We start from the raw sequence: 16,904 nt of genomic DNA, 5'->3' as shown, positions 1-16,904 counted from the left end.
GCAGGCGTGTGATGGCTGCGGCATCTCTTCTCCGATTCACTCCAGATTTCTCGCCAGCTCCTCCACAGCACTCACAAAGCTCAGATCGCCAGTTCTTGAAGGATCTTGGAAGTTTTCCAAGTCAAGAGGCGGATCAAAGCCAAGAAGAGAAGCTAGGGTTAGGGTTTATACTCATTGTAAGCTTGTAAGCTTGTATTTCTTGTATCCTTTCCCTCTCTTCTTGTATTGAGTCTTGTAGGGCTTCTCCGCCCTTGGTAGTTACCATAAAGGAGAGTTTTATTTAGTGGAGGGTGTGTGTGTTGGTGTGGATCCTTGGATTAGTCACCTCTTGTGAGGTGGATACCAAGTAAAACCAACCGTGTTAGCGTTGTGTGTTTGTTTCTGTATTTTCCGCTGCACATCTTTGAAGGAACAAGCAACGCCGAGCAACGAGCGAACGCGACGAGCTATTCACCCCCCCCACCTCTAGCTACTTTTGGTCCTAACAATATATTGTCTAGCTAGCACAACGTTTTCATATCTTACAAAAAGATTCTTTTTTTTTTATTTCTTTGCCTTTTTTTAATAAATATATTAGGACATTATCAATTATAAATTTAGTAGATATTATCAGTAAATAAAATACTTTCTACCACAAAAGATGAACAAATTCCACTAATTAATCAACTTAATTACACATCATAAATGTGAAAACCTCATATCAACAATAATACTAATAGTCTACAAATTTAGATTAAAAAAATGACATCAAAAGCATATGGTTGGGATGCACAATTCCACGGATATGAAAGGAGGTAAATACATGTACACAGCTAAAAGCGCATAACCGAGACGCTAACTCTAGATAATGACATCCTAAAGATTGAACCATGGACCTCTCGATCACGCTTGTGCCCCTGCTATGCTACGCCCTGGGGACGACCTAATTACATTTCTTTAATTAGCAATTTTGAATTGTCAAGGAACTCTTGATACCAATTGGCCGAGAGCTTTGGAGTCCTGACTTGTGTTTCATAATCCACGTGATAAAATCCAAACCTCAAACTATAGCCACATAACCATTCAAAGTTATCCATCAAAGACCACATGAAATACCCTCTCACGTCAGCACCTTGCCTACAGCCAAAATTAATCATCATTAGTCATTAATCAAGCTCATTAAGATCACAATTAATAACAAATTAAATTAATTAATTAGTTAATTATACCTCATTGCTCGATGCAAAGAAGTGAGGTAGGTTTGTAAGTATTCTACTCTCTCCTTATCATTTAACAGTATTTTCAATGGAGTCCTATGGTCACTCTTTTGTGGATATCCTGAGTAAAATTTATATTTCATAAATTATTTTATATAAAAATAATAAAAAAAATTGAAATTCTCATCATTAATTTTCGCATGTAATATAATTAATGAGCATATATACTAACCATTTTCTGTGATAAAAATAGGTATATTTTCGTATCTTTGCTTCACGTACATCACGATCTTCTCCATGCCACGTGGAACTACAAACATGTCTGGCATGGCTGTCTGTATGTGTATAAATAAATAATGTAAATGAAATATGAATAATTTAAATAGATGCATAAGAAATTAAAGAACAGATTATATATTATTTTAGGGAAAACAATTTTAGCTACAAGATTTTCATGATATTTTTATTTTAGGGAATATTCCTATATTAAAATTATAGGAAGAAGATGGTGAATTTATAAGACGGCAGATTTATTTATTGGCATGATTTTTTTTTTATAGAGTCTACAAATAAATTTATAAGGGCTAACACTAAAAATAATATTATTATATTATTATAGGAATATATAATTTTTTTTAATTCTAACAAATAGTATCAGAGTCATTGTCAGATCAAATCGTGTGTGTGAAATATATATGTAGGATTTACATTAGAAATCTCTCATTCATGCTTTGACATAGAATTAAGATATAAGTTGAGCTAATGGGTTAGCATAATTAACTTAAACATATTGTCAAATATTAAAAAAGAAATATTATTTGTGCATTTATCATGTCAAGGTTGACTAATTTGATTAAGCTTGAGTTAGATCAAGCTTGAGTTTCCATGTTTGACAATGTGTGAGAAAGAAGTTAAGTAGGTTAAGGGATGCCCAGATACTTTTTTTTTTTTACAAAGTCTTATTAATTGAATGTTAGGCAACAAAAAGTCTTAATAAAGCCCTAGTTAGAAACTAGGCAATGGAGGTCCTAGCAAGGAAAGTCTAAGTGGGTCAAAAATGATCATATGTTAGCAAACGAAAGTCTTAACTATTAGGATTGTTGAACCGGCTAGAGGGGTGAGTAACCTATAAATTTTAAATTATAACTTCTCTTATTTTCTACTTCAAAAAAATAAATAACATAAAGAGAATAAGGAGACTAAGGATTCACTTAGTTTACATTCTAGATGGTTGCTAATCTAAGGTAATATTAAGTGCACTATCAAGCTCCTTCTTTGACAAGGGTCGAAGGTGGAGTAGCCCTTTACAGTATTTGAAAACAATATTTGTGAATACAGAATTGGAAGTTGAAAGTACAAAATGTGTGTAGAAACCCCGAGCATCAGAGGCTCTTTTTATAGCCTTCTAGTCGAGATATTTGTTTGCTGACGTGGCACATTTTGAGCGCCTGGAAGCAGTTCGAGCCCTTCGACTCGGTTGAGTTGATCCACTTAGCAATGGGTCGCTTAATGACTCTAAATGGTTTCGGTCATTCCGGATAGTTGTATATGATTCGGGCATCTCGAGTCTGTTGACGTAGACTCCGTGCTGATTCACTTTGGCAAAGGCTCTGCTAACGTGGCCGCCCATTCAGGGCATTTAGAATGCTCAACTTAGAAGTTGACTATTCTTCATTTTGATTGTATGGGTGATGCTTCTAGCATCCAGAATTGAGCTCACCTGAACTCAACTCCGTCCTTCTCCTCTAGCAGGTTTTTTCTCGATTTTTTATCCCTTGGATGCGCCTCGCACGCCCTTCTAGCTCTACTAGTATACTTTTCCGCAACTCCTCATCCCTTGAATACACTAAGCCCATCGATTCCCTTGTCGTGTCATCTTTATTGCTCGCTGCGTCTTCCGCTTAATTTCTTATGTTCCTAAGTTTCTATACACTTAAACGCACGATATCAAACACACATGACATAATTTAATTTGGTTGATCAATATCAAAACTAACTAGGGTACTTACAATCTCTCCCTTTTTGATGTACATCAACCCGAGTTAAAGTTAGAGAAATCAAAACAATAAATGATTTATGTTAAAATAATTGAAAACATGAAATTTTACAATTTAGTCCTCTTCTAAACTTAATATTTGTTAACTCTCCCCTTTTGATCATACTAAAAATATAGATAAATAAAACGAAAAAGATAGAGAAAAAATATGAAATTTTTTCTAAGGAATGTTTATATAGTATGCAAGTCTATATATTTTTTGCAAGTGAAAAAAAAAGAAATTTCTAAGAATAGACATCAGATTTTCTAAAAGAAAATTAACTTCCTAAAAATATCAAAAAAAAAATTAATGTACAACGTCATCAATCTAATCATAGAACAAACTGTTTTTATTTTATTGAAAAGATATTTGTCTCAATAGAAATGAGTAATTTTTTTAAATAAATGGTTAAAATAAATTTTAACTTCCAAAAATTTTACTAATTTTTCTAAACATTCAAAATCTAATGGTTAATTTTGGAAAAATCAAATTTTTAAAAATTAATCTATGAAAATTTTTTAATTTTAAAATTTCATTTTCAGCAAAAAAAAATCATAAAAATTTATGTACTGTTGAAAATTTTGAAAAAAAAAATACTAATAGTTAACATATTTATTTATCGAAAAATTTAAACATAAGGAAAATTGAATAAAAATTTTATGAAATATAATTTTATCAATAATGTTAATAAATAAAACAAATTAATTTCTAACAATTAAATTTTTTAAAAAAATCTAACAAGTAAAAATAGATTTTGGAATCTAATATAAATTTTTATTTATTGGATTGATCAAATATTTTCTAGAAATATTATTCTTTTTACCTTTATAATTTTTAAAGTATCCAAAACATTGAAACTTATAAGAAATTTGAATTTGAATATGTATGATCCATTTCTAACATTTCTATTGGATCTTTTAATTTTTTATTTTCAATCTTAATTTTATCAAAATCTTCTAGTAAGCATGCATAATTTTTCTTTGAATTTATATATTCGGTCCTAGTTTTATATAGAGTTCTAGATAATATTTTAATAGTATCATGATAAAAAGGTAAGACTAGTACCTCGCTTGCATTTTGTTCCTCCTCGTCATTGCTCTCTCTTGAATGCTTTTGCCATCTTTTTCTTAGTAGTTGGCTAATAGTGCTAGTCTGGTGTATTTCTCAGTCTTAGACTCTTTTGATGATGACTTGCTCCATATTGTTTTGAAGTTCCTTTGCTTGGACCTTCTTAACCCTTTTGTTGGTGCAATCTTCCTTGGGTCAAGGTTAATAGGTTGATTAAGCTCGAGTTGACTCGAGCTTTAGTTTCGATGTTTGAATAATATGTGTGAATGAGAAATCAAGTAGGATGATCAAAGACTTGACTAGCAAAACCCTAATTGGAAGTTAGACAAATGAGAAGTCATAACTGGAGATTAGACAAATAGAAGTCCTAGTAAAATTAGGCAAACCTAATTGAGAACTAGGTTAAGTCAAAGGTGGGTTAGCTAGGAGATAAACACTTGGCACAAGTAAAGTCCTAGTGGGACTAAATAAACATAGTTGGGAACTAGGTTAAGTTCAAGGTAGGTTAGCTGGGAGCTAAACACTTGACACTGTTGGGATATGCTCGATACGGTGTGTGCTAAAATACGTTTCGTAAATATGTGCAACGGAAAATAAAAAAATAATAATTTTTAAATTATTACATCACACACACTACACACATTCAAGGATATTGTTGGTGTAGGAAGTACCAAACGATCAAACCTAAGTTTTGATTATGATAAAAGGTCCAAAGTTAAGTTGTCTTATGATCTAACAAGGTTGATTGAGTTTACAGGAAAGCCCTAAGTTGTCTTAGGCAAAAGTCCTAGTGGATTCTAGGCAGGTGGAAACCCCTAGGGGGCGGTAACCCTAGGTAATGGAAAGTCCTAGCTGTAGGATCGAAAAGAATTTAGATATCTCCACAATGACATGATATTGTCCACTTTGGGCCTAAGCCTCATGGTTTTGCTCTTGGACTCTACCCAAAAGCCCTCATACCAATGGAGATATCTTTCTCTTATAATCCCATGATTTTTCCCATGTGTTTTCAATGTGGGACTATATTTGTAACCTTGTAACCCCAACAATCCCCCCTCAAATAAAGGACCAAAGGCTCCCTAACGTTCGATCCTCGACCCACTAGGACTTCCTGCCCCTCGGTCTACCCGACCTACTAGGACTTCCTTGCCTAGCTGCAACTAGGACTTCTTGCCCCTCGGTCTACCCGACCTACTAGGACTTCCTTGCCTAGCCGCAACTAGGACTTCCTACCTAGTGTCTGGTTGTCTTGATCCGGACACGAGAGCCCCCACTTCTTCGTTTGAGGTCAATATTACACCCACATGGTTCGATTGGACCATGACTCTTGTGCACAGTCGGCGGTTAGTCCTTCTGGCAGCCCGGGTTCTAATACCAATTGTAGGATCAAAAAGAATTTAGATATCTCCACAATGGCATGATATTATCCACTTTGAGCCTAAGCCCTCATGGTTTTGCTCTTGGGCTCTACCCAAAAGGCCTCATACCAATGGAGATATCTTTATCTTATAAACCATGATTTTTCCCATGTGTTTTCAATGTGGGACTATGTTTGCAACCTTGCAACCCCAACACTAGCTGCACTTAGGCAGGTGAAAACCCCTAGGGGGTGGTAACCCTAGGTAGAAAGTCTTGGCGAGTCAAGCGCTTTGGGCAAAATCCTAGAGTCAGGGACTCTAGGTGAAAACCCTGGTGGTCGCAAACCAAGTGGAAGTCTAGATGGGTCATGGAGTGGACGTCCAACATGAAGACCTGAAGTCTCAGGCGCTGAGAAAAAGTCCAATCAGTCTGGAGGACCGATCTGACAAAAAGGTAAACTCTCTTAAAAGAAGTAGGTAAGGATGCGTTCCTCTAAGAGGGAACAGTAGGCGTCGGTTCGACCTAGAGTTTTAACGAAACTCAAAGTCAGAATCGGACAGTCTAGAGATTGTCAAAATAATTTATTATTTCATATTTTATTGTGCTAACTCTATTTTTCAGGGTATGTGTGGTATTTTGGATTAACGTATCTTGCAGGGAGTGAAAATGCTCGGATGAACAGTGTCCGAGGCGCCTCCAGGGCTGTTAGAGGCACCTTGGGTGCCTTAGTCGAAGTCTCTGCGCAATAAGGCGCGAAGGCGCCTTGGATGCACCTTCCATGGAGCTTGAAGGCGCCTTCGGAGAGATAGAGTTCGCAGAAAGAGGACCTTATTGATGACCGAAGCTACGGGGATAAAGTCTTAGCTGGAGGCGCCTTCCGTGGAGGTTGAAGGTGCCTTTAACAGCCTATATAAGGCTGGTTCGATAAGATGCACAACAACACTTGATCTTCGTATTTTTTCTACTGCGCGCTGCTCAAAAGACGATCCAACAAAGCTATAACGCAACTCCAACAACCGGAAGCCCGAAATTTCTTATTCTTAGTTGTTGGTATACTTTAAATCATTGTACTTTAGTTATTGTACTTGTAATTTCTAAACTGATAGTGGATTTCCCAACGAAAGCGATCAACGATCGCGGGCCTTGGAGTAGGAGTCGTCACAGGCTCCGAACTAAGTAAAACCAAAGGTTTCAACTTGGTTTTTGTTCTTTTCGCTCTTTAATTTCCGCTACACTAACTCTTACGCGATCATGTTTTTCCGAAACGAGTGAAAAAGCCACGAGCACTATTCACCCCCCTCTAGCACATCTCAATCCTACAATTGGTATCAGAACCAGGCCGCTCTAAATTGGTGAAACCACCAATCAAGCAGGGTGTTCCCTTTTTGAAAAACAAAATTATATATCGTTTGTGTTTAAAAATCCATTCTCAAATTTTCCCCAATAGTTAGAATTGGTAAAGTAAAACATCGCATTTAACAAAATCTGTCACAACATTTTTTTAATATTTTTTTATTATTTTTTAAAAAATTTGTGAAACACTCTTATTTTATCTTTTCCAGCATTACTAATCCAAGACTAAGTCTTGGAACAAATTTTATCTTTTTTTCTTTGCAAGAGATCTTTGCTAAATGGCCCACCAAGAAGAGTATAGCACTGCACGCCTTCCCCTCTTCTTCAACGAAGACTTCGGCTATTGGAAGGATCGAATGGAGTATTATCTGAAGACCGAGGTAGAAATATGGATAATCGTCCAAACCAGCCTCGTGCTTCCACTTGATGGCGCTAGCAAACTAGTATCATGTGTAAACTGGGACACAAGTCTAATGAAGAAAATCGAGGCTGAAGCCAAGGTGACTCGAGCCCTACAATGCATCCTAACAAAAGAAGAGCTAAACCGAGTCGACCCATTTTCAAGAACAAAGGAGCTATGAGAGAAGTTAATCGAACTGCATGAAGGGACATCCGACACCAAGGTAAGTAAGCGTGATTTAATATTAAATAAATTATATAATATAAAAATGCAGGATGGTGAATCGGCAAGCCAACTTCACGCTCACATCCAAGACCTCCTCAACGGTCTTCACGCAATAGGAAAAAAAAGTGAAAAATCGCGAAGTCATTAGGTATGCACTCAATGCATTTCCAAAGAACATTTTGTGGGCATCCATGGTAGATGCTTACAAAGTATCCAAGGATTTTTCAATTATTAGATTAGATGAATTATTCTCAAAATTTGAATTACATGAACAAACTAATACATCTTCGTTCGAGAAAAGTATTGCCTTTGTCGTAGGTATAAACAAAACGAAGGAACCAAAAGTCAAGCGTCGGACAGAACCCGAGATCGAAAATGAATTGGACTCAGAAGAAGATGATGCTGAAATCACTACCGAACTAGTCAAACTAGTTCGGAAAGCACTTAAGAAAAAGAAGGTGACTCAATCGAACATAAAAGCTAAATCTGGAGTTACCTGCTACGGCTGCAATAAGAAGGGACACTGCAAACCGGAGTGTCCAAACCAGACGCAAAGAGGAAGGAAGGCCTTGAAAGCAACGTGGTCCGAATCCTCGGAAGATTCCGACGAAGAAGACGAGCAAACAAGCTTCCTTGCCCTATCGGTACAAGCTTCTGTTGCCGAAACCGAGTTCGAGTCCAGAACTAGAGCCGAATCAGAAACAAAATCCAAAAGAAGGCACGGATCCATATCCGTTTCCAAAGGGCCTAACAACATCGTAAGTTCCCTAATTTTTGGTACTCAGATAGATGATTTACAAAATTTAGTTTCATATTTATTAAGAAAGCTGGCCAAATCTAATGTCCGGGTCAAATCACTCCAAAAGGAGGTAACAACCCCTTAAGGAAGCGACTAACTCGAGTTCTTTGGCTGAGCAAGTTCAAGAAGAGAATTCCAAATTAAAAACTCAAGTCAAAGAACTCAAGCACTTATTGGAACGGTTCACTTTGGGGTCTAAGAACCTTGACCTAATTCTTGGAAAACAAAAGGTTATATACAACCGATCCGGACTTGGATATAAGGCTAAACATAAATTTAGATCTTATTTGTCTCTGGTAAAACGCTCAAATAGAAACTTAGTCCAAGCATGGGTCCCCAAGTGTAATCTGACTAATCAAGTTAGACTTGGTCAATATTGGATCCTCAAGAATTAAATCCACTACCTTGATAGATCTTATCGAGGCTATGATCCAAGGGGAGCTAATAGAAAGATCATTTTTATCTTTAGATAGATTTGTTTGATGCTTGCTTTACTGCTTTCACTATATATGCTTAGACTAGGGTAGATAAGGACCTAAGCTTGATTCATACTTGACTAGTTAGATCTAGGATTTTTAGAAAGGAAATTAAATATTTAATTTCTTTAAAAAGTTTTGTTTAGAAGTGGTTGATGATCCAATACCTAAGAAAGTCTAGTGCTTCGCCACAGCCTAGTAGTCAATTATTGAAATGAATATTTAATTAACTAACTATTAAATCTTAGTCTAACTCAAATGTAGATTAATCCTTATATTGGAATTTAAATTGAAGATTAAATTAACCATCTCACAAAACTATTAAGGTTCCTGATTGAAAATATAGAAAAGGATGAGATGGACCTAAATTTAAAATAAAAAGTAATTAACCAAATATAAATTAATTAAAACTAAGTTAACTCAATTAAAATTCAACTAAAAATATATATAATTCAATTAATCAAAGTTACTTTAATTAATTTCAAAAGTATAACTAATTTGAAAATATAATCAATTTCAAAATTTCTAACTAATTAATTTTAAAATCTTAATTATTTTCAAATGATAATTTTAATTATTTTTAAATGTTAATTAATCTTCAAATTTTAATTAATTCAAACTTATATTTTTAAATTCAAAATTTAATATTTTTGAAATCCAAATTCAAAACTCAAAATTCAAACTTAAATCCCATATTCACTATTTTTGAAATCCAAAATTATAACTCAAACTTAAATACTTTTCAAAATTCAATACTTTTCGAAATTGAAATCTTAACTTAAATTATTTGTGAAATATTCTTCAATATCATCATAGATAAAATCAACTTTAGAATTAACTTAGTTCTATTTCGCACAAACTCATAAGCTGACATGTTTGATAATATAGACTGGGTGAGATGGAAGAGTAAGAAAATAAATAACTACTTTTATAAGTTTAAACTTGTGTTTTACTCTTATGCTTGGACTCTATGATCCCCAAAATATTTTTAAAGGCATTAGTCAAGGAGAGTGAAGAGAGTCAAGTTAAGTTATTTTTTTAAAAAAAGAAGAGTTAAGGAATTCATTGTTTTAAAAAAAAAATTCAAAGCTAATTTTTTTTTTTATTTCTTCTTTAAAAAGTTCAAAGTATTTTTTAAAAAGAAAGTTCAGTTTTTTTCTATTTTTGAAAATAAACCTTAAATATGTTATTTGAAAAAGAAAATTTAAATATTTTTTTATCTAAACAAATAAGTCTTTGAAAAAGTATTTTTAAGCTTAACTAAGCTTGTATTAAAATCTTTTTAAAGCTAAGTTTTTATTAAAATCTTTTTAAAAAGACTAAGTTTTTATCAAAATCTTTTTAAAAAAAGCTAAGTTTTTTTTATCAAAATCTGATTAAAGCAAAGTTTTTATCAAAATCTTTTCAGAAAGCTAAAGTATTTAATAAAGTATTTTTAATTAAGCTAAGTATTGTCAGAGCATTTCTAATTTAACTAAGTATTTTTCAAAGCCTAAGATTTTTTGAAAAAGCTAAGTTATATTCAAAGCTAAATTTAGCTAAGTTTTTTTGAAAAAAACTAACTCACTTTCAACGCTTAAAAATTATTTATGTTTTTATAAGTGATACTCTTCAAGGGGAGCTTAAAGTTAAATAGAGTAAAAAAATTTTTTGTCAAACAACCTTCTCTCCACTTATATTACTTTTTGATTTATGTCAAAGGGGGAGAGTAAATTTAAAGTTAAGAGTTAAACATAATTTTTATGAAAGGGGGAGCATAAGGGAGTTTTTTTTATAAATTATTGTATTTAGGCTCATGCTGAAATTTCTTTAATTATTATTATGTTTTACTTAACTTTGAACCAGGTTATCATAATAAAAAAGGGAGAGACTGTTAGTATAGAAAGTACCAGACAATCGAACCTAAGTTTTGATTATGGCAAAGAGTTCAAAGTTAAGTCGTCTTATGATCTAACAAACTTGATTGAGCTTGTAGGAAAGTCCTAAGTTGTCTTAGGCAAAAGTCCTAGTGGATTCTAAGCAGGTGAAAAATCCTAGAGGGAGGTAACCCTAGATCCTAGGGGCAGTAACCCTAGGAGATGGAAATTCCTAGCTGTGGTTAGACAGGCGGAAAACCCCCGGGGTGGTAACCCTAGGTCCTAGGGGGTGGTAACCCTAGGCGAAAAGTCTTGGCGGGTCAAGCGCTTTGGACAAAATCCTAGAGTCGGGGACTCTAGGTGAAAACCCTGGTAGTCGCAAACTAGGTGGAAGTCTGGACGGGTCGTGGAGCGGACGTCTAGCATGAAGACCTAAGGTCTCGGGCTCTGAGCAAAAGTCCAGTCAGTCTGAAAGACCGATCTGATAAAAAGGTAAACTCTCCTGAGAGGAGTAGGTAATGACGTGTTCCCTGAAGAGGGAACAATACATGTCAGTTCAACCTAGAGTTTTAGCGAAACTCGAAGTCAGAATCGGACAATCTGGAGCCTGTCAAAATAATTTATTATTTCATATTTTATTGTGCTAACTCTATTTTGTAGGGTATATGTGGTATTTTGGACTAACGTATCATGCAGAGAGTGAAAAGGCTCGGATGAACAGTGTCTAAGGCGCCTCCAGGGTTGTTGGAAGCCCTCGGGTGCCTTAGTCGAAGTCTCCACACAGCAAGGCATGAAGGCGCCTTGGATGCTAGGTGGAAGGCTCCTTCCATGGAGCTTGAAGACGCCTTCGAAGGGATAGAGTTCGCAGAAAGCGGACCTTATCAATGACTGAAGCTATGGGGATAAAGCCTTAGTTGGAGGCGCCTTCCATGGAGGTTGATGTTGGTGCAATATTCCCTAGGTCAAGGTTGACATGGTTGACTAAGCATGAGTCTTGATGTTTGTATTTCGATGTTTGATAATACATGGAGATTGCAGGGGCAATCGTTCATTTGAGGAGATTGTTGGTACAATTTTTCTCTAGTCAAGGTTGACCAGGTTGATGTGATGAAGAGTCAAGTAGGTCAAGGTTGACCGGATACTTGACTGGGAAAGTCCTAACTGGAGGTTAGGCAAGAGAAAATCCTGGTGAGTGAAGCTAGGTGAAAGACCTTGTGAGTGAAGCTAGGCAGTTGGAAAGTTCTGGTAAGTGAAGCCAGGCAGTAAAAGTCCTGATGAGTGAAGCCAGACAGATGGGAAATCCTGATGAGTGAAAATAGGTGAAAGACCTAGTGAGTGAAGCTAGGCAGTGTGAAAGTCCTGGTGAGTAAAGCTAGGTGAAAGTCCTAGTGAGTGAAGCCAGACAGATGGGAAATCCTAGTGGGTGAAGCTAGGTGAAAGCCTGGTGAGGGAAGTCAGACAGATGGGAAGTCCTGGTAAGTGAAGCCAGACACGTGGAAGTCCAAGTGGGTCAAAGGGATTGACCGGATACTTGGTGAAGAAATTCTAGACGGTCGAGGGTGATCGGATGTTAGGCATGATGTCCCAACAGGTCATGGTTGACCAGATGTTGGGTTTTAGGGGGCTTGGGACTTGATTAGGGCAAATCAAGTTGAGCCAATCGATTAACTCATGCTCAATCGATCGGTTGATTGATTGGGTAAGTCCCGCGACAATTGCTTCCTCCCAATCGATCAGTGAATCAATTGGGAGGGAATCGGCGTCACACAGAATGCTTCCCAATCGATCACCCGATCGATTGGGAGCCTCCAATCGATCGAGTGATCGATTGAGAGACTGGAATCGTGTGAGGCTAATGAATCGATCGACTAATCAAGCGAGTTCCAGAGAGAACAGAGGCACTCTGGATCGATCGACCGATCGATCCAAAGCCTCCCCAATCGATTAGGTGCAATCCAATCGATTGGGATCCGACTATTGGCGTTGGATAAAGCCGTTGCGAGTGTTTTCTTCAGCACCTCTTCACCCGATTCTCCATAGCTCTTCACACGATTCTTTCCAAGCTCTCATCACCAGTTCTTGAAGGTTCTTGGAGGCAAGTGTTGGTGCACGTCCAAGTCAAGAGGCGTTCAACACAAGAAGAAGAAGCTAGGGTTAGGGTTTTCAGTGTAAATCTTGTAAGATTTTAATTGTATTTGCTTCCCTTGTCTTTCTTCTTGTACTGAGAGTGTTGTAAGGCTTCTCCGCCTTCAGTAGTTACCGTAAAGGAGTGTTTTCATAGTGAAGAGCGCTCGTGTGTGTGGATCCTTGGATTAGTCACATCTTCTTGAGGTGGATACCAAGTAAATCCTTGTGTTAGCGTTGTATTTTTATTTCTTGTACATTCCGCTGCATATCATCATCAAGAAGCAAGCTGCGACGAGCTATTCAACCTCCCTTCTCCTCTAGCTACAAATCGACCCTAACAGTTGAAGGCGCCTTCAATAGCCTATATAAGGCTGGTTTGAGCAGATGCACAACAACACTTGATCTTTACATTCTTTCTACTGCGTGCTACTCAAAAGATGATCCAACAAAGCTATAACGCGACTCCGACAACCGATTGCCCAAAATTTCTTATTCTTAGTTGTTGGTATACTTTAAATCATTGTACTTTAATTATTGTACTTGTAATTTCCAAACTAATAGTGGATTGCCTAACGAAAGCGATCCATGATCGCGGGTCTTGGAATAGGAGTTGTCACAGGCTCTGAACTAAGTAAAACCAAAGGTGTCAACTTGGTTTTTGTTATTTCCGCTCTTTAATTTCAGCTGCACTAACTCTTACGCGATCATGTTTTTCCGAAATGAATGAAAAAACCACGAGCGCTATTCACCCCCTATATCCCATCTCGATCCCATAGATAAAACATGTCAAACATGATCGTATAATTAAATTTTTACGAAAAGTAAATTTATGCTAGGTGTATCTTATGGATGACCTGTAACAAGAAGGGTATCAATCGTAGAAACGTTGTCAAACCTCACCTCTATTCGTATCCATGCTGAGTTACTTAAGACAACTCCTTGAGTACAAGTCGCTCCTTCGGAAGTTACTAGCCACGAGCAAACAAGAAGGATCAAGTGGATGAGGAAGAGAAACACACAAGGAAGAGATTTCTTTCTTATGGTGGTCATGACAACAAGGGGAAGGGCTTCCCCTTGTTGGTGACGGCAAAGAGAGAGGGGAGAGGGAGAGGAGAAGAGAAATTGGGTTAAGGTTTTTCAAAAATCTTACAATCCAATTAATGATCTTATGTGTATAATCTTCTCTCAACCATATCAATATATAGCCCTCATTAATGAGTTGAATTAGAAAACCCAAATTTAATCCATTATCCTTAACCAAAGATTATCTCATTAACCCCTTGGTTTGGTTCATAACTAAATCAAGTTGGTTCATGACTAATTCATGATTAAACTAAATATGGTCCAACTCTTCCATAAGAGATGTGGCCTATCCGCGCTTTCATTTTGACAAATATTTTCATATTTGTCTTATGTATGGTCCAATCAAATATTTATCTCTTGATCTAAGAATCATATTCTTTAACTTATTATGCCTTGAAAAAACTCGTTAGTGCGTGTGATACAATAGGTTTCCAGTTTATTTTGGTTGCCCATAATTAACTACTTAATTATAGAATGATCATGAGTGACACCTAGTAGTACATCATGATCCTCAATTAGTCAGAAAATCATAGTTAATCTTAGAATTAATTTTAAACCCTTTAGCAGCTACAGTGAGTCGTGCCTCATTCCTTTCACTCGTCTTATTCCTACTTGGTTCAGGACATGGTCTATGTATCTTGTCCCTACTAGGCTGACTATGTCACACCTAGCTCAAGTAATATTTCCCCATTCTGCGGATTCAAATTACTCATATATGTGTATTAGAGTCTCGCACTCTTAACATGTGATGCTTTAACTAAAGACTGCGAGTAATAATCCTAACGAGTGACCATAGGGTTTACGTCTCCTCGTAAGGAGCAGTGAATCCTCTGTAGGCTATCCAAACACCTTCGGACACTTCAACTTATACCCAATCATCCTGGATTCACACCTCAATGAGATATTTGCTTAAGATATCAAAGTATAAGTCTTCATGACCAAGATGACTTGTATACCTCAAGTTGGAGGAAACTTGCACTCGTGTTGCAGTAAGAACTTCACAGATATATCTATATATATAGAGAGAACCATGCATATGAAGTCTTACAATAAGTCACTCTAATGAACTAGTTACTATAACCAACATCCACGTTTAACTCTCGACATCCCAAGTCTCCAGCCAGTGAGAAAACAACTGCTTGGCCGAACCAAGGAGTATAACTTATGCTAGCCTTACAGAATTGATGATGTTCGAATGCATCAATTCAACGACTACGGAAATTTTAATATATTTATAATTGCACATGTAGAGATAATCACTAGTTATGATCCAATCACAAATTCTCTCATGCTATGAATTATATTACGGGCATTCAGTAAATGAGTTTAAGACAATCAAACATATAATATGTACTCAAATAATAAATCTTTACTTATCAAATAAATAGAAAAAAATGGTAAGGTGATTGACACAAGTGAAGTCCTAGTGAGACTAGGCAAACCTAGTTGGGAACTAGGTTAAATTCAAGGTGGGTGGATTAGCTGGGAACTAAACACTTAGCACAAGTAAAGTCCTAGTGAGACTAGGCAAATCTAGTTGGGAACTAGGTTAAGTCCAAGATGGATTAGCTAGGAGCTAAACACTTGATACGTGAGAAATCCTAGTTGGGAATTAGGCAAGGAAAAGTCCAAGTTGATCAAAGATTGAACAAACACTTAGTGAAGAAGTCATGGCAGGTCAAGGGTGACCGGATACTAGGCAAAGGGAAGTCTCAACGAGTCATGGATGGCTTTAGGGTTCAGCTAAGCTCAGGTTCAGATTTGAGGAATGAGTAATCAATTAGCCCAAGTTCAATCGATTAGTGGATCTATTGGGAGTGTGTTCATAAAAGGACAGTGGGGCTCTGGATCGATTGATGAATCGATCATGGCTAATGTTAATCGATTAGTGAATTGACTGAATATAATTTTCACGAAGCACAGAAGCATGGTGAATCGATTGGGTAATCTATTAAGTCTCTCTCAATCAATCTGAATCGATTGGGTAATCGATTGGAGAAACTTTCTCACCAAGCTGAATCGATTGGGAAGGTGCCCAATTGATTGAGAGTTTTATTGCGAGAAAACAGAAGCTTGGTGAATTGATTAGGTAATTGATTCATCCAAAAGTGAATTAATCAGGTGATCGATTGGGAGAAGCATAAAAAAGTTGTTGTAAGATTTGGACGGCTAGATTGAATCTAATTTGATTTGGTAATCGATTGGAAGACATAAATCAACACGATAAAGGAATTTCACGAAGATTCAAACACACTTCTTCTTCTCCATTATTCTTTTCCAGTTCTTGAGGTTTTGTAAGAGAAGTGTTGCTATACTTTACAACCGATCAAGAGGCAATCTAGTGCAATAAGAGATCAAGGGCAAGGTTCTTTATTGTTGTATTTATTTCTTTGTTCTTGTTGTTGTTGGGGTTGCAAAGTTATAAAAAATAGTCTCACATTAAAAACATATGGAAAAGATCATAGGTTTATAAGAAAAATATATCTCTATTGGCATGATGTCTTTTGGGTATAGTCCAAGAGCAAAACCATGAGGGCTTAGGCTCAAAGTGAACAATATCATGTCATTGTGGAGATATCTAAATTCTTTTCGATTCTTCAATTGGTATCAGAGCCAGATTGCTTTTCACCGGACTAACCGTCGGAAGAAGCATAAGCCAGAGCCATGATCCAATATCGAACCATGTGGGAGAAACCTTGAACAAAGTAGGGGAGGCCCTAAGCAGGTCAAGGTGACCTGATACTCAAGGGAAGACTTTGAGTAGGTCAAGAGTGACCCTATTCTTGAGGAGGACCCTGTGGTCCCTTGTTTGAGGGGGGGATTGTTGGGGTTGCAAGGTTGCAAATATAGTCTCACATTGAAAATGTTGGTTGTTACTCGGAAAACCTAGAGGTTCTACTGTACAAAAATTTTGTACAAAGGTCTG

The 16,904-nt window shown here is 36.5% G+C and overlaps 1 protein-coding gene across 5 annotated transcripts in view; it reads right to left on the bottom strand.

Moving 5' to 3' along the window:
* Positions 1-658: 658 nt before the first annotated feature.
* Positions 659-16,904, bottom strand: part of LOC122037077 (beta-glucosidase 18-like) — a 30,812-nt gene continuing 14,566 nt past the window's right edge. For 3 of the 5 annotated variants that reach the window (XM_042596546.1, XM_042596545.1, XM_042596547.1), the window contains 3 exons: positions 1,429-1,531; positions 1,209-1,317; positions 659-1,116 (listed from right to left, as the gene is read on the bottom strand). In XM_042596546.1, coding sequence (XP_042452480.1) covers positions 927-1,116; positions 1,209-1,317; positions 1,429-1,531 — 402 coding nt within the window. In that variant the 3' untranslated portion in view covers positions 659-926. The remainder of the gene's footprint in view (positions 1,117-1,208; positions 1,318-1,428; positions 1,532-16,904) is intronic. The other 2 variants (XM_042596548.1, XM_042596549.1) reach the window with 2 other exon arrangements.

The sequence above is a fragment of the Zingiber officinale genome, unplaced genomic scaffold (assembly GCF_018446385.1).
Source record: "Zingiber officinale cultivar Zhangliang unplaced genomic scaffold, Zo_v1.1 ctg232, whole genome shotgun sequence".
Lineage (NCBI taxonomy): Eukaryota > Viridiplantae > Streptophyta > Magnoliopsida > Zingiberales > Zingiberaceae > Zingiber > Zingiber officinale.
This window is presented reverse-complemented; position numbering and strand designations above follow the sequence as displayed.